General features: G+C 37.5%; 1 protein-coding gene across 5 annotated transcripts in view; it reads right to left on the minus strand.

The window, feature by feature from the left end:
• The window catches only part of Lsamp (limbic system associated membrane protein), a 2156433-nt gene that overhangs the window by 647223 nt on the left and 1488758 nt on the right, over positions 1 to 20452 (minus strand). The window contains exon 3 of one of the 5 annotated variants that reach the window (XM_087208915.1): positions 18409 to 18487. In XM_087208915.1, coding sequence (XP_087065041.1) covers positions 18409 to 18487 — 79 coding nt within the window. Of the gene's footprint in view, positions 1 to 18408; positions 19276 to 20452 lie in introns of those variants that run through there. The other 4 variants (XM_004835679.4, XM_004835678.4, XM_021263283.2 and 1 more) reach the window with 4 other exon arrangements.

Below are 20452 nucleotides of genomic sequence, written 5' to 3' on the forward strand. Positions count from 1 at the left end.
ATTAAGAAAACTTTGGGGAGTGTGCCATTTTGTTATAATTTCATTTCTCCCTTATGCAGACTTCTATTTTTCCTTCCTTTCAAATAGATTAAATACTGTAAATCACAGCTTTACCGATAGGAAAGGACATATTTCCATTACTCTTAAGAACATCATCTCCAAGAGGCCAACTTCACTAATGAAGAAAAAAGTGCAGTTTGCCAATCCAAGTAAATTGCCTGCTTTGGGGTTGCTGGCCATTTGGACCTTGTGGTGACTCTAGATGCCCAAGTCAAAAAGTTTTTCCAAGTTATCAGCTCTGGGAATGCAATAGTCAGGCAAAATCAGCATGAAAGTAATTTCAAAAGAATTGCCAACTCTTGATATTTTTATTCTCCCTACAGGTTTACCTTATTTACTTATGCCAAGGGAAAAATAGAGATTCTATCATTATACCTTTCTTTTGGCTATATATAAGTCAGGAGGGGTATAGCAACAAATATACTTCATTCTGTAGCTGTCATTTTAAAAAGTATTAAATTCCTATCACCTGACTGATCCTGGCTAAAGTAATACATAGGGCATGGAAGTAAAGATTTAGTAGACAGCACTATTGTAAATAGTGATCCATTAATAACTAGTTTGAACACAGGAAAAATCATTCATATTACCTGGAGTTTTGTTTTGTAATGTTGTGGTACTGGGTAACAAATCCAGGGCCTCCTATGTGCCAGACAAGTGCTCTACCACTAAACTATACCTCAGTCTTTCTCTAAGGTTTTATTTTCTTTTTCTTGAAATGCAAATAATGTGATATACTTGGGTGAGTATATCAATATAAGCAATGATTGAGAGGTTACTCAGAACAAGGTATTCATCATGTAGTCCCCCCAGTCTTCCTTGGTTCTATTGCAGGGGGTTTACAATTTTGGTGAGGATTCAGAGACAAAATATAGAAATCTATTAGCAAATATGTAAATACTAATGTTCGATATTGTCTAGAAATCCATAAATAAACAAGTAACTAAATGAGAAGCACAAATAATAAACCAAAGATAGAGTAATTCATTAATTTCTTACACGGACCCATGTTCAGTATAACTTAGGTAAATGGTAGGGGGCAGGTAAACTACACATCCTCAAGAAGAAAATAAAATCTTAGTATACAGAAAGGGAAACTGAGCATGGGGTGCCAGGATAGTGCAACCCTGTCTCAAATAAATAAACAAAACAGACTTGAAGGGGATGAGTATTAGAAACATGCTAAAACTTGTTGGTGCTTTGAAATTCAGGCTGATGTGACACCATCTGGAGGCCAATTTTAGTTCATGGAGCAAGGAAGAGAACTGTTGAAAAGCCATTTTAAGACAAATACAAAAAATGGTGAAAATGTAGACTAGACTGTAAGCTCCATCTTATTCATTGCTCATGGCCAGTACTCAACGCCATGCCTAATAAAAAGTCAGAACTGAAATTAAAGACTGAAGCCAGTAACACTGTTATGTACTGCTAAGTATTTAGAATAGAGTGATAACATCGCAATAAAGGATCCTCATTTCTTAGAAAGAGTTCACTAAATTTGCCAAGAATAAAGAAAAATAAAAGCAAAATATTAGTAATAATAAAACCCTAATACACTACGTAACAATTGAGAAACCAAATCTGAAATGTGACAATGTCTTCTCTGACTGCCTGTTGTCCTGGCCCCTGGGACTATTATCCTAACCATATTTTCTGATTTTGCAACAATAATGGATTGTTGTCAAAAAAACAGTAGGGCTATATTTCATGGTAAAGAATTATCAGCCAAAGTAGTCTATAGCATGATGACTACTTACTAGTTACTCATCTGCCTGAAAGTACTTACTAATGTGCCTGAGATTGGCTTACTTTATTTATTATGCCTTCTCTTCTTTATTGAAATGCCTACCTTCCTGTTCATTCTGTCTCCATTCATTGTAATCACTCCATGCATTGTAGTCACTCCATTGACTACAAGCCTCAATATCAGCTCTACCATTAAAAATGTCCATAGTAACACATCAGCCCATAGCAATTTTCCAGTAGCCATGTGAGCTACAAGTAGGAATATTTTGGCTTTCATTGTTACCTAATTTTCATTTGCACATGGTCACTGAGGGACTAGAACAAGAACAAATCCAGATTTTTGTGGGGTCTCAAGTTTATATAGTGAAAAGTGTTTCTTTAAAAACTATAAGATGATAACTTAAAAATGAGAGCTATTTAGACATAAGCTTTGGAATGGCCTTTGCAAGTAAGGGACCCCAAAGCTTAAGCATAACCTGTAAAGCTGACATTGGACATTCATTTAATCTCCAAGTGTCCGGCACAGGGTTATGCATTTTAACTGCTCATGTTGAAAATCTTTCCTTTGGCAATTTTCTCTAATCTCGTAGCTTAAACTACCCTCTGAGAGAAAAACTGTTGATGGTCTCACAGAATTTAGAGCTTTTGTTGAACACAGGGTCCTGAGTTACACATAGTGTACAATGCTTGATGGCCCCTCAAGCTCAATTCAGCCAATTATTTGAATTCCATCTTGCAAATCTACTATCTCATCTATTCCTTTTGTAATTTTCCCTATTTTCCCCATATCTGTATTTTCATTTGCAATCTATCTTATTAGGACTGCCTCTCTCTTCAGCATCCTGTCAAACTTCTCACCTTCTGCCTATATTTTAATTGGAACTATCATTACCTGGTCTCGAATAATCTGCAATGTTTTTATTAAGATCTTTTTATCATTGAAAAACTCTTTGTGAGTGAAGAAATGTACAGTTTAAAAATAATCTACCATAATTCAGAAAAAGATTTAATATATTTTTCACTATAATAGAAAATGCACAGATTTGAAAAGTAGTAATTAATTTATGTTTGAAATATGTAATGTCTACACATAATGCTTAATGTATGTATGGAAGTTCTGAAACTTTGCAGTAATTCTAGACCTCCCTAGGGGAAAATGGCTTGTGAATTGACTACCTAACCCTTCCTTTTGGGAAGAAAATTGAATGAAACAGACTTTATTCTTAATGAATTAACTATGACTTATTTAGAGTTTTGTTAGACAAGACTTTGGATTCTCTGTCATATTTTAACAAGACCCATTTTATTTAAATATCTCGATTTTCCATTGAAATATTATTACATTCTGGGAATATTTTCAGCTTTCTACACTGATAACCCACTTTGGAATGGGGCTAATTTTTTGTGTTACTAAAACCCTGACACTCAATTCTTCTCTAATCCCTTTATATGTAACTGTCACCATCTTCTCATTGTTCTTTTAATACTAACTTTTGTTTGCTTGAACTTTTCCAAGCTTGTTCAGAACTACTGCCCCAAATGCCAGACTGTGCACTGTACAGTCGCCTAGTTCGACAGAGGACCCTTCTTTCAATGTAAATGCCACCCAGGGCATTTACTGGTGTACCTGTTGGGGCAGACAATGGTTCATACTCTAACCATTTGTTTAGAAGTTTCAACAGTTGCACTTTTCAGTAAAGTCACTTTACAAAAAAAAAAGATAAAATAAGGAAATATGTATTGTATACACCAAATAAGAAAGCAAAGATACTGGTATTAATGAAAGAAATAGGTTGAGCAGGAGGTCGAGATACAATTTGCCTAGATTCCTTGATGGATGGTATTTGATACTTGACCTTTTATTTAGTGGGAGCAGAGGTAATTTGAATTGTAAGAACAAATCCAAACAAATCCATGTTCCTTTGCTTTATTACTTCTAGAGACGGCATTAGATATGAAAAGTAAAGAATGCCACAAAGCACTCATCAATTTAGGATCAGCAGATTTACCCATAGGAAATAGAATAGGATCACTGCTACCTCACTCCTATTCTACTGGAAATCATTTCTTATGATACTGTGGGAATCAGCACAGGGAAGGATAATATCAACCAGCAGGGCCAGGAGGAGCCAGAATTGAAGAGGTTGAAAGCCTGGGATATCTAAGGTCTCAGAGTAGGAAGAAAGCCCATCTGAAGCATGGAAAGTGGCATCCTTCTTTCAGAAAGAGTAAACAACCCAAACCATATTGACCAAGAGGTGGACATAGGGTGAAAATTTTTAGGCTAACAAAAGATCCAGTTTTCATAATCTTCAAATTCAGATGGCAGCAAAATGTTCAGTTAGAGACATAGGCAGTGGGATGTAGAACTGCATGGAGAATGTCAGGCCAAAGTTTATTAACAAGTAAATAAATAAATAGATGAAAGAGATGCCAAAGAGATAGAGAAATAGATGAAAGAGTCACCATTTGAACTGAATAATCTTATCTATGTCTATGAATCAGGCTGACTGGAAAATAACTTTCTTCAATCTGACTTGACTTAATATTGCTCTACACAGAAAAAGGAAATGTATAGCAGATCTTTAGTTTTAATGAAATTTTGAAATATTTGCAAGTTCTCCAATGTGAAGAAATAGTAGGGAGATGAATATTAAAACCCACTGGAAATGTTTAGCAAACATTTCCAAATGAAATTCTTCGTATGCATAAAAATTATAATGGAATGGATACAAAAGTAAAAATAACATATCTAGATAAACTAGAAGGGATATTTAGAGTATCACAGAATTATAGAATATAAGTGTTAGTAAAGATCTGGAAAATCACACATTTCAGCTATTTAATAAATAAAAATATTTTAAAATAATATTTCCTAATAGTGATCATCTTGCCTATACTTAAATATTAAAATGACTATACATATGTTCTATTATAAGGAAACCCAGTTCTTTTAGCAGAAGAGAAATTCAAACAGTAAATAAATAAACCTGTACTCAAATATATACATAATATAATTTAGATCTGCCTTATTCATTCTTATATTGACTTTCTGAAGTGAGAAAGTAAATATCATTATCATTTAAATTTTATAAAAAAGAACAAGAGAGCCAGTAGGGATAAGTGACTGATCCATGTTTACAAAGCCTGCAATGGAGAGGTGATCCTTAAAACCAGGTCTTCTGGCTTAAAACTCTTGTTATTGGGGCCGGGGATTTAGCTCAGTGGTTCTGCCACCTGCCTCGTAAGCGTAAGGTTCCAAGTTCGATCCTTGGTACCAAAAAAAAAAAACCTCTTATGTCCTTTATGCTATTTGAGTAACAATTTTCCTGACATTCAACCTAATTACTTACTCAATTAAATCATGCTCAACTTAAATTATAAAGTACCACAAATCCTTTTTTTCTGAATTTCTCCAATTTAAATGAGATGTAGTAAATTTAATGTTCAAATAACATTATCTTTATATAGATTGCAATTTGTTTCTTGGAGTTTTCCTCTATATTTAACTTTAAATTTTGTCATTTTTTATATCTAGATATTCCTATGCCTCACTGGAGCTTTTGAGAAGTAACAGGATCATGGGTGTGTAAGAGTGGATTATGCCACTGATTGGTTCAGTATAGTTCTAGTTGTGAATGTTGGGTTAACTGAAGAGGTAAAATCCACTCTGGGAAGGGGTGACACCAACAAATAGGCTTGTAGCCTGGATGGAATAAAAGGGAAAGAAGAAGGAAGGTTGCTGTTTTCTGCCTGCCCTGACCTGGACTGTTTGTCCTCTGTCAGCCCCCTCTGCCATGCTGTCCTTCCTTGGAGCCAGGCAACTAGGGACTGAAACCTCTACAAATTCTGAGCCAAATAAACCTTTCCTCCTTTAACTTGTGGGTGTCTCATATTTTTTTTTCCAACAATGAGTAAGTAATTAAGATAAATCCTTACTAATCACCTTATCTTTCGGTCATACATGTGATTAAAAGTTTGCTTGCTAGATTTTTTTCCCCAAATATTGAATATGGCCAAAAATAAGCAGACTAAGAGAATTTTCTACTGTTTTCAGTATTTCTTGGCATGATTAACTGAGAAAAAAAAAATCTACCTACCTCATTTTGGACCCTCAACCTTTTCATAAATCTATCAGAAGACATTTGCCTAAAATGAAATGATATTTCCCTGACCTACCACTCAGGAAATTTATTTACTCATTTTATGGAAACCTATTGACTATGGCATAGTTTGTTTCCAGGGAACCCATATTGGCTCTAAGTGATCACTGCTTGCTTCTCAAAATTTGGTTAAAACTACACTGTAGCAATTAGGGCTTCTCTCTTTTCTTTTCTTTCCTTTCTTTCTTTTCTTTCTTTCTTTCTTTCTTTCTTTCTTTCTTTCTTTCTTTCTTTCTTTCTTTCTTTCTTTTGTTTCATATTAACCATAACTCCCTTTTTATTTACAACTAGGACAATATTATATGTCACCAGTATTGTGAAGTTGTTTCTCTTTTCTGTGGGTTTTCGCATGCTAGCAATAGTGTTTTTATAATTACATTCTCAAGTTATGTTAATGCCCAGGCCATGATGCACATGGGTCTTACAGTAGAAATTGTTTATGTAATTCTAATCATTTGTTATAAAATTTAAAGCATAAGACACCATAATTTTGATAATATTACTTGCTGAAATAATAAAAAGTTCTAAATTTGTGTTCTTCTCTTAGTAGATGTGCTCTTATCTTTTACAAGGACACAGGTTAATAGGTCACTACATCTCTTGGGGACTTACAGTAAAAGAAAATATAAATTTATTACATATTTGAGATCACAAATATGATGAATTTAAGTTAATTGAACAAAGTAGTTATTTCTTCTTTACCTAAGGTAGCATTAATTTCTATACTACAATAATAAATTAAAAATCTATAAGATTGTATCCTACTCCTTAGGAACTATATCAAAGCCCAAATCTAATAGAAGCAAGAAACAATAAAGTTCATTTTTGTTACAAAATACATTTAGTACTTTGAATAATAATTAATAAAAAATAAAGCAATAAGCAAAACAAATTAAAACAGTCCTCTTTGTCAATGCTTCTTATACATCTTTTCCATCCTGGATAACCTGAAATTTTTGCTTTTCCGTAATAAAATTCCTCATCATTGGTGCGTAAAAATTTTTTTTTTGGTACCAGGGATTGAACTCAGGATCTTGCACTTGCAAGGCAGACAAGAGAACCACTGAGCTAAATCCCTGTCCCCGTTGGTACATAAAATTAGGTTCCTATTAAAGAGTGCTGTGATTCAAGTTCACAACAATATTCATATTTGTGTATGTAAATTATATGTACATAAAAAGGATGGCTATACTTTTACTTTATATATAATTATAAACATATGTAGACAAATTAAAAATAAAATTAAGATCTTGTATTCAAACACATAGTTTAAGTATATTCATGACATAAATTGTTTAAACATCACAACAGATTCCTTACAAATATCTACTCATATTCAGAAGAACTACAGTTTGAGTTGTTTTATTTTTATTAAAGGATTAAAGCATTAATATAAACAGTTTTCATGGGACATTTATAAGGGAATATAAGGACTTATTATATGATTGTTCACATTTGAATAAATCATCATCCCTCTTATAACATCACACATTTCGTCTTCTGATAAATTCAACTATACTAAAAAACATAATGCCACTTCTCCAGATCACCATCACCGTTTCAGAGGCAAATTAGAATTATATTCACTTTAGAGTTGGAAGTATGGAATCTAATTTCCAACTTTAAAAAGTTAATAATTTGTGCAGAACCAAAGTTTAAATTCCTTCATGCCTGCAATAATTTAGATTTAGAATCTCCCCGAAAAGTTTCATACATTCAGAGACACAGCTGTCATAAGATGATCTAATCACAGGGATACCACACCGGTGAGTGGAATGATCCACTTATAAGTTTATAGCTGAACGTGCTATTAGGGTGTGAGACCTGGCCAGAACAGTCAGTCATGGGGAGCATGAAGTAGAAGGGTAAATTCTTGTCTCCAGCTCCTTCATTTTCTCTCTGCTTTCTTGGAGCCATTAGTTGACCAGCTTTCCTCTGCCATGTCATTCCATCATGTTTCCACCTTGTACCCAGTTGATTATGGATAGAATTGTCTGAACCATAAATCAAATTAAATTTCTCTTCCTTTAAGGTGTAGGTGTCTAGTATTTTGCCCCAGTGTCAAGAACGTGGCTAATACAATTCCCAGTATAGAAGTTTATCTTATCTAGTGATACCTTGTACACTTTATGCAGTTCACTGATGTGGTGATGATCACATTAGAATCACAAAATAAAGACAGAAGAACAGAAGTCAGACAGCCAATGAAAAATGAAAAATCTATTCATGTCTGAAATTAACGACCTGCTATACATACAAATGCTGATCTGAAGATAGGTTCATATTATTAAATGGACATGTAAGATGTGAAAATACTCTTCAGTTACCTCAAGACAAATATTAGCCACAAATTCGCTACAACATATAGGCCAAACTTCATAAACGAAAGGGCTGGGGATGTAACCAAGTGGCAGAGCACTTGCCTAGCATGCATGAGGCTCTGGGTTCAATCCTCAGTGTGACATAAATTTTATAAAATGACCACTTCTGATATACAGATGCTAGAGTGAGAAGTATGACGAAAGACAAGAAAATTAGAAGTCAGGACACCATTTTTTTCCTAATTAATGTTTTCACACATAGATACTTGTTATGCAGGACTTAGTGTTAGTCTGCATCAGTTTAATTTTTAACTTCTGTTCCTAAAAGACTAGTGTGTGAAATAGTAACTGACTAAAGCACAATTTCAGAAAGGACATACCTAGTTGGAGATTTAATACAAAAATCAATCATCAGTATGTTACAAGAGAATAAACAGTAGCGTGTTATTGCATGGGATGCTATGTTGCATTTTTTCCTCAGCACTATAGGTATTTCCTTTGACATCCTTCAAATAATGTCCCTCTACATTATGTTAAGACATACAGAAGAGAATTTTGGATTATTACAAAGTCCAGGGCACTTTCAGGTTTCCATTCCTCCAAGAGTGAGTGATGAGCTCTCAACTGTAAAACCCAGGTAGGTATCATTATTCAGTAGGAGTAATTATTTTTTGTAGAGAGAATGTGACTGAATGTACTATGCATTTCATAAGAAAGTAGAAAAAGTGGTGAATACACCTAGTGAGCACAATCCTGCTACTCTTAACTCTTAAATCACAATAGTCCAATAGTGACCACTACAGGGAGAAAGTCACAGCAGCTTAAGGAAGGGACATTCATTCTCGTTTCCAATATACCTCACCTGAGGGCCACTGAGTGACTCCTTGACTTGTCAGAAGATGCTACTCTATGAGATAAAGGGACAAACGTTGGGTCTTTTTGTCTCTAACTCTGAAAATTTTAGTTCCCCCTAAAACAACCCCACTGACTCTGCTCATTTTCTGGAAGTCTGTGCTTGAAAAAGTTTGTATCAATGGAAAATGTTGAAGACATTTCTAACCAAACCCTTTTGTCTACCCCACTAATAATCAGAGAATAATTCATCTCTGATTTTACTAATCTCTTTAATTTCACATCTACAATTAATCTAGTAGTGGATGACTTCACTGCCAAAGTATCTTCTGTCTCCTTTTAATTGAACTTTGATAAGAGTTTTAGTATGATTGATTTACAGTACAGTATGACTATCTCTGTGTTCAGTTCAGTAAGCATTTATTTGCATGCCCACATATTCTAGGATAAATTCTGAGATGAGACGGTAAAGTAGATGAAATGTCTGTCTTTGAGGCAACACACAAATGAGCAGAATGTGCACTAAAATTAGAGTAAATGCTAAATAAGCATAAGACACTCAAGGAGGCTACTGGTGATAACAAATGACGTGTTTATCCCAGCCTGGGAGAATTAGGGAAGATTTTCTGAATGAGATAGTGCCATACACAAGCCCTAAACCTTGAAGGAGGTGCAAGGAAGTAACCTGGTAAAGAAGTATGGTAGGGTAGGGAGGGTAGAGCGCAGCGGAGGACGAGTCTCCAGGCAGAAACAGCAACATGCACAATCATGCAGTGTGTATGTTTAAACACTCACTTAAAAGCAGAGACTGTGGGTGATTCTGAAGTGGTTAAGGCAATGAGGAGGCAGATCATAAGGAGTCATTCTAGCTAAGGGGCTAGAGATGAGGAGCCTCTGATGGATCTAGTGACATTTCTAGACTAATATTAGAATGAATGGGCCTGTGATAGTCGGGAGGGGAGCTCAGGTCCATAGTTCTGGCTAGTACAGGGAGTCTGGAAGTTCTAAGAAGATTGAAGATGGAATCTGGAAAATGTAACTAAGTCAGGATGAAGCAAATCCTATTAGTTTAGGTCATTTCGTAACTTTGTCACTATCTTTTCCTCATAGTGCTATATCAGCTTTATGATCCTGAAGTCACACCATAAGAGTTTTACAAGATGGAGCTCAGTGCTCTGAAATCCACTCTCAATTCGCACCCAGTTTACTAACACTGATTCAGAGACTGAGTTCTAGGAACTGAGATCTTGTCTTTTACACATTGACCAGGCTACCTGTCTTGGTAATGTTTTGCATTCCAAGCAACTCATTCTCTGAACCTCTGCCTGTTCAAGTCAGCCCTTGTCCCAAAAATTCTCTTCCTTCTCTGAGTTGAGTCTTTACAACTGATTGACGGACATTTCCGTGACCCCTGCCTGCCTTACTTTGGGGCTCCTTCAAGGTGACATAACTGTAAATCTTCACTTTACTACGTTTTGCTTTTCTCTTGACAAACTATGTTAGACCTCCGTGGCTCCACCCTCATCTAAGAAAGCTTCGGGAGACCTTGACCACATGGCACACAGGAAACCCCAGGCACCTGCTGCAGGGTTCACTGTGCAGTGCCCAACCATCCAGGAGCAAGGCCAGATCTATGTTCAGTGCTTCCCAGGTTACCAACCATTACCCTACTGTTAGCCCAAAGTAAATTTTGTATAAATTCAGAAAAAGAGTTCTATTTTTCTCAAAGCGTTTTAACTAAGAAAACTATAATCACTCCAATACCAATACATAGCACACACTTCAAGGTTTTATACAAATGACAGCTGTCTGGACCATAATCTCCCTATAGCCATCCTTATGTGGGGCCCCTGGGAAGGCAGCTAGTAGCAACTTTAACTAGGAAGAAGGTCATGGATAAAAATAAGAAACTGGGAGAGTTTTGGGGCCCAACTGAAGTAAATAAAGGAAAGGGTTTGAAATCAAACAAGAAGGCTAACATGCAGAGGTTCAAGAATAAAGAAGAAAAGGGATTATTTTAAAGGGGGAATTGTTGGGGCCATTGGGTCCCTGGACAGGTCTTGCAAAACACAAGAATGGCTTTCAGAATATAAACCAGGGGCTGAAATTGGAGGAAATAAATTCTCCTGGTTTATACACAGAGAGAACATATCAAATATGACATATTTAAAATAAAATCCTTTTTGATCAGCTCTAGCTAGATTATCCTCCACAACCATGTATAGATTTTATTAACAGGCATGGGGGTTACAAAGAGAAGGGAGAAGGGAGAGGGAGAGGCAAAAGGATGGGAGAGGTGAGGAGAGAAGAAGGGAGAGGAGGAGAGGGAGGGAAAAGGAGAGGAAAGATGAAAAGAAGAGAGCAGGAGGAAGGACAAAGGAAGGGACATTTCAGCATATTTGGGGGCAAAATGTACAACAGCATATCATGAGAGAAAATGAAAAGTAGGAAGAGACGCTCCACAGTTCTGTGCAATGAAGATTAAGTGACAGGAGTTCTAGTGCTCAGCCGCTCAAGTTTTCCAGAAACCAAATTCAGCTTTTCTTGGTACATTACTTTAAAATGAGCTGCTGACGACGGCCTAATCTCCAAGGCCTTTCCTATTCTAAATCTCTATGTGTTTTTCCCACAGTAATTAACAAAGTCTGAATTAAAGGGTTTTATTCTGTGAAGGTTAATCACACATTAACTTGAGATTATGTTTTGATTACAGAAGACTACAAAAAAGTATTCACTCTCACTGCACTCCTATTAAAAAATGCAACTATATTCTGAGATACTTCTGACTTAAAGGATTTAAAATGATAAACACATCTTACAGAAAATGGCCAGCATTAACCAGAGGAATAAGAATATGTCATTATATTAAGTTTTCTAATTTTCTAAAAATATTACCTGTTTTAAATAGACAATATTGTTTTTAGAGCTTGTACTTCATACCATGTTATAGTTTATGAAACACTTAGATACACAGTATTTCATTTGAACATAAAAATAACTTGACTGTAGCCAGTTATCCTCATTTAATAGAGCAGAATATTTCATGCTATTACATCTTGGTCTTCTGACTACTTACTGAACATTCTAATCTTACTATATCCTTCCTGAAGTCTTCACCTAAGACACAAAGGCTTGTCTATAAGTTTCAACTAAAGACTGAACATTATGTAAAAGTGACACGAATTTTACAAATAAAATTGTTTTGTAAATTATATACTTACATGCATGGAAACACAAGTGCATGAAGTTAAGCCTGTTTGGTAAATTAACACTGACAACATTTTCTTGTCTAGCTATTCTCGATTATCTGTTTAGAGACAGCAGTAAGTCAACAATAGCAAAACCAATAAACTTGGAACTGTCTTATGTCTTGGGAGAATGAAATAAAGAGACACAGGGCAACAGCTTTAACGTATCAAACTTTAATACTATTTCAACAGATGTTATGTAAGTTGTATCCACATTAAAATAAAGTCACTCTGTTTTGTATTATTTTGTATTATTACAATCATGTAGTTTAAAAAAAATAGACATATGGTAATCTCTTTCCTCTTTCCCAAGTAAATTTGAACAATTTTGGCTGTTGGCATAGTTTTCAAACTACACAAGACTAAATTTTTACTGCATATCTTTAAGTACTGCTCTGAAAATTGTTTGTGAAAGAGATTCCTCACCCAGTAAGGTGGTGGCTCTCCTTTCTGTGTACACATCAGAATTATCAAAAAGCAAGACACAACCTCATTCTAGACCCTTCCTCAAACTAATCAAAAGAGAATTTCTGTATGAGGAATATATGGCTCCAGCTATTTTCAAAATGCCGTCCAGCTGATGGTACTGTATAGTCATGTTTGTGAACTCTCTAAGTCTGTGCTTTGCCAACCTAATGTGCTTATGAATCACTTGGAGATCTTTTTAAAATGCAAATTCTGATACAGTCAGATAGACCCTGATATTTTGGGTTGTAACAAGTAGCCGGGTCATAGTAAAGATGTCCATCTGTGGATGGCACTTATGTAGCAAGAGTGTTTCCCTAAGTGTGCTCCAGACTTGTAACATTAACATCATTTGAGAACTTGTTAGAAATGCAAATTATTTTTTTTTTTGGTACCCGGGATCAAACTCGGGTCCTTTCTCTTTCCAGGCAGCCAGCAGAACCACTGAGCTAAATCCCCGGCCCTAGAAATGCAAATTCTCCGACCCCACTGGAGACATATTGAATCAGAAACTCTGGAGGTGAGATCACTAAAGTTCAAACAACTGGACTGCATATGGCTGGAAAGTCACTGACTGATACTTTATGCCTGTGTAGCACTTTACAATTCAACAAACTTTTCTACTTTACCTGCTGTGAGCTTCTTAATACAACCTTGCAGAGCAACTAAAATAGTTTCACCATTTAGTAAATGAAACTGCAGCTCAAAATAATTTAGGGATTTGCTCAAAGTCATAGCATACAAAGATAGATGCAAATATAGGGCCAGGTCTTCTTGTCCTACAAACCACCAGGCAAGAGATTCAGAGAACAGGACCAGTGGCTCTAAGCCATAGGTAATGGCCTGACGGAGAGGTCTCTCTCAGGCTCAGGGACAGGAACCAACACATTCAGGCAACTCCTATGAGGTGAGTCACAGCTATTTGTACTTGGAGCTCTCAGAGACCACAACAAAATACACTAATCCTTTTTGGCTTGAGTTTGTGCTTATATGGAATCAGCTCTGAGAAATACAAATGTCTAACACTCACCAACTGACTTAGTGGGTGAGTCATCGCCATTGCCTGTTCCCTCCACAATTCTGCAAATAATTCTTCTGAAGTCAAGCTACATAGGACAGGAAAATTGCCTTTCCTATGTACTGTGTTTATGTATTTATACTTATATCTTCCATACTGATGGAAACATAACCACAATTTGTATTTGTCTCATGAGATTTGCCCACTATGTTTCTTAGGCCAGAAACACCAACAAAGGATATAATTCACAGATCCATAAACATTCTTTAGTAAAATGTATATAAAATGCCGTATATCCAGATGAAATATAGAATGCTATGCTCCATTATTTACCACACATATTAAATAAAGGATATTATGGGGAATGGATGACCCTTAAAGTATCAGTAATAACCAGAACATTTAGATTACCTTTAGTGGTTTAGCTACCAAATAAATAAAACCACATAACTGTCACAAATTCCTTCTGTAAGCACACAGTTTGTTTTCAAATAATGAGTTATAAGGAGTAGGAAACCACATATTGTGTCAGGAGTTTGTTTGAGTGTTGACACTTTCTCAGTGAATGTAGGGGTTCCAGATGCCTTATAGAAGAGAAACCATTCTTTTTCCTTGAAATTTATATAGAAATTTTACACTTTATCTTCAAATAATCACATACTTCTTTTGTTATTTCTACTCTTTACTCCTTTAGTTTAAAATATAAATAGGGAAGATTGAAAATTTGAAAAAATTAGAAATTATCTTTCACTTAGATACTTAATTTTTTTGAAAATTTCTGATACTTATTAGGTGTGTTTATAGATGTGTTATGTGCATATATCAACTCCTCAAGATAAATGGAATCATTATGTACTCCAAACATGTTCTAGTGGAAATTAAAAGAAAAGTAAAAATTTTATCATAATAAAGTATTATAATTTCCCTATAAACATCAGAATTATATAATAAATAAAATTCTAAAATTTCAAATTTAGAATATTTAGAATTGGAATATTATGAAGCCCTTGCATTTTATCATAAATACATTTATAAAGTTCAGATAGACATGTATATGTAATATTTACAGAGTAACATTAAGAATAGATTTAAGATAATGTAATGCATATGTAATCAGTATGGTTCTTTGAGTTAAAATATTTTATAATACCTACCCTTTTATATGCTACTAATATTGAAAATATGGTCAGTGAGACCATTAAAGACTAAATTTTAAAGTCTGGTTTAGAATACTACCTATTTCCATTTATCTTTGACTTATCAAGAGGGCTACTTGGTCTTAATCCTTCATGATTAAGCAGGAGGAAAATCTCACTAGTGTTAGTGTGCAGGTCTAGAGAGTTAAAAGAACCAGTGCTAGAAACATGTCCAGTAAGCAGTGAAAGGCTGTTCTTGTGGGTGTGATTATGAGGTAGATGTGTGCTATTGAGAGAACATGGGAGAGGCTCTATTTTGAGTAAAATCCTATGGATAAATTCCTTGCCTACTTTCCTGTGTATACAAATGTAAATGCAGAGATTCCAGTTCATTCTACCTAGGAAGGAGCCCAATAGGAGCACCTAGGAAGGTTCAGCAGTTACTGATTGTTTATCACACTTTGATTCTTTGTCCTTGGGGAAGGGTGCTGTGGTTTTCAATGGCTTTTTACAAATTCTTCATAAAGATCTAGATTCTTCCCTGAAAAACAATAACATTAGCTATGCACACAATAGGCTGTCTGTTTCTTTCCCTCAAGTTTTGTCACCATACTTCTGTTGTCTTTATTCTTTTTCAAACAGATAGAAATTGACAAGCAAGACTAAAGTACACTTTCCTATCATGATGCTCAATTATACCAAAGAGCATAATTACCTAAAAAAACGCACTTGTTTCATGGAAGCAAGGCAGCGAAGGCAACTGTTTTGGAGATGAGCTGACCAAACTCTGTCCCTGGACCACAGAAGGACAAACCTCCCTTGTCTCCTCTTGCCATTTCAGATTATTCAGGGCCACAAACTCACTGAGAGAGGACTTTTCTCTCTTTGCCATTTCACTTTCTTTGTGCCAAACATCTACTGTGGCTTCCGATGAATCAAGTTCTCCTTCCTCTCCTCCCCTGAAGGCTACACTCCCAGCAAGTGTCACAAATAAAGTGGAAGCATGCCTTTCCCAGGCTAGACTTGCAAACAGAAAGCAAGAGTACCATTCTTCACCAGGAAACTGACCCACAAAGCTTATTGGATTCAGTTAAAGAGATTGAGAAGAAGGCCAGCTAAGAAAACAAAGGGAACTCTCCCCATAGTTCCCTCTGATAGAGTTCTACCAACCCCAAAATAGAGCCTGTTCAAGGCAGAGAAAATAAAAAAGAGGGCATGTTAGGTGAGGGCTCAACAAGCAAGGGACTCTCATAGGTGCCTTATTTACATGCTCTGTTTGTCTTCTCTTTCCCAGGGAAAACCTCGTTCTATATTTATTTATTTCCTTTTATTACCACCTCCTTTTCTACATTGTAATTTCTACTAACATATAATTCTGTAAAAACCCCATTTCTTTTGAGCCACACATATGCAGAAGTATGTTGTTATTATATACAGATTACACATCTGTGTCATATACAAACCACCTCTCTTAGACATAGACTTCTATCCAAGTAGGTGAAAGTGCAAAGATACCTTTATTCTTCTGAATTAATATTTACATGCTTAGTTAAATCTTAGATTACTGTGACAAGATATAAATGATGCTGACTTAGAGTTTAAAAACTTCACAGACATTTCAATAAAAAACATATATTTGGAATATTCACTTTTACATTCAGCCTTATAATCTCCCAAATTTCTAGAGATAGCATAAATCAATATAGAGTGCTTTCCTAGTAAAGAGTTAATGATGTTAGTCATATGAATGTTAGCAGTTGAGATGGCATTCTTGAGTATTTGCAAAAACATTTTCTGCATTATATCCAAATCCCTTTGCAAATAGATAAATTACTCTATAAATCTTATTACTCCATGTGGATAAATCACCATGTAGGTTTACAAGGTTGGAGAGCTACAAGGAAAAATTCTACTTTGTATATCAGGATCTTTGGGATTCATAATCAACCAATTGCTCAGGAAATGAAGAAAGGAGCACTTAACAGATTAGCATCCTCTTACTTTTTGCAATCGGGAACAACATAGATACAATATACATGACACATACCACACCACACACTATTCTCTCTAACAAGGCTAGAGATCCCAAAGCAGGACACTCCATGACAGCCAACCAAATTTATTTCTGAGAAAAGAAAAGAAAACTTTGCTGCTGTAGGCAGCTCTGCTACAGAACTGCTCCCTGATGCCCCAGGGTTTATGCACTATCAGCTTCTTGAACACAGATTAGAGGTTTATTTTCTATTGCATACTGTTTTTTATTGCCACTGCCAGCAATATTAGCTAGATAGACAAACCGACACTGGGTCATTTTATTTGGAAGAAATGATATTTTAAGAGCTCTCCAAGGACAGTGTTTTCTTTCTTACTGCTTTTTTTCTGTTTTTATTATTATTATCTACCAGAAAATCAAGGAAAGCTGGGAAGTCAAGGCGGGGAGAGAAACACAGGAAAAGAAGTGTGCTTCTTAGGGACGGAATTATGACTAGGTGCCATTTATGTCTCTCTGGCTCACTGTTCCTTGCAGGGGTCAAACTCCCAAGGACTTGGGACTTTCCCTTTCTAAAATCTAATCCAGAATTATATTTCAGAGTTTGGCAGACCTGCACAGAAATAAGACTTTGAAGTCAATAATCAATTTGAAATATTCATTTTATTCCAGGTTAATTCTTTTCCAACCTCTGAGCCTAACACTCCTATTCTTAAATGCCACAAATTAGGCAAAATCCTTTTCTTCTTCCGGTCTCCATTCTGGTGTTGATTTCTAGCCACATTCCAGAAAAGGCTCAGCAACCAACCAAAGTTCTAAGATTGATTTATTGCCCTCAGCATCAATTAGAAGATCTTTACAAAAAGTCCTCTATCAGAACTACTGCTAAGACAGTGTGAGAGAGAGCTTTGATGTGTGCAGGTGCGCGCACACACACACACACACACACACACACACACACACACATAAACACACACAGGGGAGGGGCAAGGAGAATGCAGTATATGTACCACTGTTTGTGAGCCATAATCTAAGAACTCTTCTCTCTGAATTAAGGAACCTCAACAAAACTCTAAAGTGCAAAGCATCTTTACAAAAGCAAGAATACTGCCCAAATGCTACTTAATGCCATAGGTGAAGTTACGCTCCCATGACCAGAGAAACAACGTCCAAAGAATCAAACAACATTTCACCAGCACCACTGACACTTGACAGGAACCAGAATTACCTTGAATTTTGTTGGCTGTACGTCCACCACTCAGTGAAAGGGACAGACACACACACACCAAAAGCCTGCAGCATGGAGATCAGGCGCTCACATATGCGGGGCGCGCGCACACACACACACACACACACACACACACACACACACACACACACACGAAAGAAAAGTTGCTCGAAAGCCCTACCTGAGGATGGCCGTGTCCCCCTGCCTCACGGTGATGTTGTCTGTGCCTCGGTTAAAATCCACGCTTCGAACGGGCAGTCCTGTGGGGAGAAGGCAGAGCAATCTCAGTAGGACCAGAGGCAACTGTTTCCGATCCGGCTGCACTCTTCCGACCATGGTGGCCGCAAGGAGGTCAGTCCGAGCTGGGCTCCGGAGGGCGCGCTGCTCAGCGGAGAGAGGGCTCTACGGACCGGGGCGCGCAGTGTTCCAGTTTGTGCTCCTTCCCACTTCGCCTCTCTTTCCCTCGCTCAGTCTCTTTTCCCTCTAAGTCTTAACAAAGCCCTCCTAAAAACCCAAGCGGGGGTGAGGGAGAAAGTCGAAGGAACAAAATTTGTAAAAGGACTGCAGGAACAGAAAACCCTCTTTAAAAGATGCAGAGAAGACTGCCAAATGCAGCGGTGCTTCCCTGGTCTCTCTGTGGCTGGATGCTCCTCTGCCAGCGCCGGGGCTGAGCGCCTTCTCCCGGTAACCCACTTTCCCAGGCGGGAGGGAGCCGGCCCGAGTCTGCCAGTGAGTGTAAAGAAACAGCCACGCAGGAGCCCCCAGAAGCAGCCCGAGTCTCTCCCCTCCTCCCTTTCCTGTTCCAGGCTCCAGTCCTGGCTCCCTCTCCACTCCGCACCTCCCCCCTACCCTGCCGGTGGCCAACAGCCCCTCCACGTCATCCCCTCCCCCTCCTTCCGCGTGGCCCCTCGCTCTGCACAACTGCCCCCTTTAGCAGCAGACAGCCTCAGTGAAGCCTGAGGAGCCTGTGGGTTGTCAGGACAACAGCTCCATCTGAGGCCTGGCTGATTTCCTTAAGAAGAGGGAGTGGAGCTCAGAGGTTCTGTGCCAGACAGAAACAGAAGGGGGACTTAAGCTGTTTAAGAAAGGCGGGGGGGGGGGGGGGGGGGTCCTGGAAAGGAGGAGGGGAAAAGGAAGAAGAGATGAGAAGGAGAGGGGCAGACCTTGACAAACCCAAGAGGTGAAACAGAGGGAGCGCCCGGGGGCCCTGAGGACCAGAGTCCTGGAAGATGGGATAAGGAATGTAAAACAGAAGAAACTTGATAATGGACTCAGAATAAAAGCCAAAGTGGATTTCAAACTAAACATTCCTGGTAAATGGCATCTCAGGCTCGTGTGGTGATCACCCTTCTCTCTCCTACACTTCCTGTTACATGACTAAAAAGGCTTACTTTCTCTCCTTTCTTCATCCCCTCCCCCGCCTGGAAGCCCCCTTATGAAAGGTGGATTGGAGACAATGCTGGTATTGAGTGGTCTGGGTGGGAATGCTTGGCTTGTCTCTTCCAAGTGCCAGCTTCAGCAGCTGATCCCTGATCCTGAAATCAACCTCACTCACCAGGAAACTCTCACTCACTCCCACACATGAGTAATGGCATTAAGGATGGCTGTTTAAAAGGCAAATTGCTGTTGTTACCCAAATTCCACTGGCACTTGCCTCTCAAAACGTCCTTATGCAAGGAAGTAGATGTATATAGCTAGCAGAAGGCCTGTCATTTGCAGGAGACACCCAAGTGCACACAGCGCTCTACAGAATGCCAGACGGTTTAACATCATTTGTCACTTCTTCTACTCTGACATCCAAGCCAGAGATGAGGTCCTTAACAGCCAACACTGTTAATCACTCAAGTGAGAGCCTCAAACACTTAGACATCTCCTCAGCACTGATGCTGGAAATAAAAGATGTGGTTGGACCAGCCAAGGCCTTCTTTTCCTCCTTTTAAATTTTATTTACTTGAATAATTAAACCATTCACACATGCAAAAATCTAACAGTATAAAATGTCTCAAAATGAATTATAGTCATTTCCTATTGCTCTCTTTGGGCAACCCATTGCACCTATCTACAGGCAGGAGATATTTCCAGCTTCTCCTGCAAACGAGAAGGACAGAAGCAGTTGGCAAAGGATGGAGTATGAGGGTGGGGGACCAAGGCTCCTTCAAGCTTTGATCAAGAAAATCTGCCTCATACCCTTAGAATAATCACACTTGATTTCCTTTTGGCTTCTG

This window comes from Heterocephalus glaber, unplaced genomic scaffold, assembly GCF_053883595.1.
Source record: "Heterocephalus glaber isolate CG9 unplaced genomic scaffold, H.glaber_assembly_v1.0 deba00000122, whole genome shotgun sequence".
Classification (NCBI taxonomy): Eukaryota; Metazoa; Chordata; class Mammalia; order Rodentia; family Bathyergidae; genus Heterocephalus; species Heterocephalus glaber.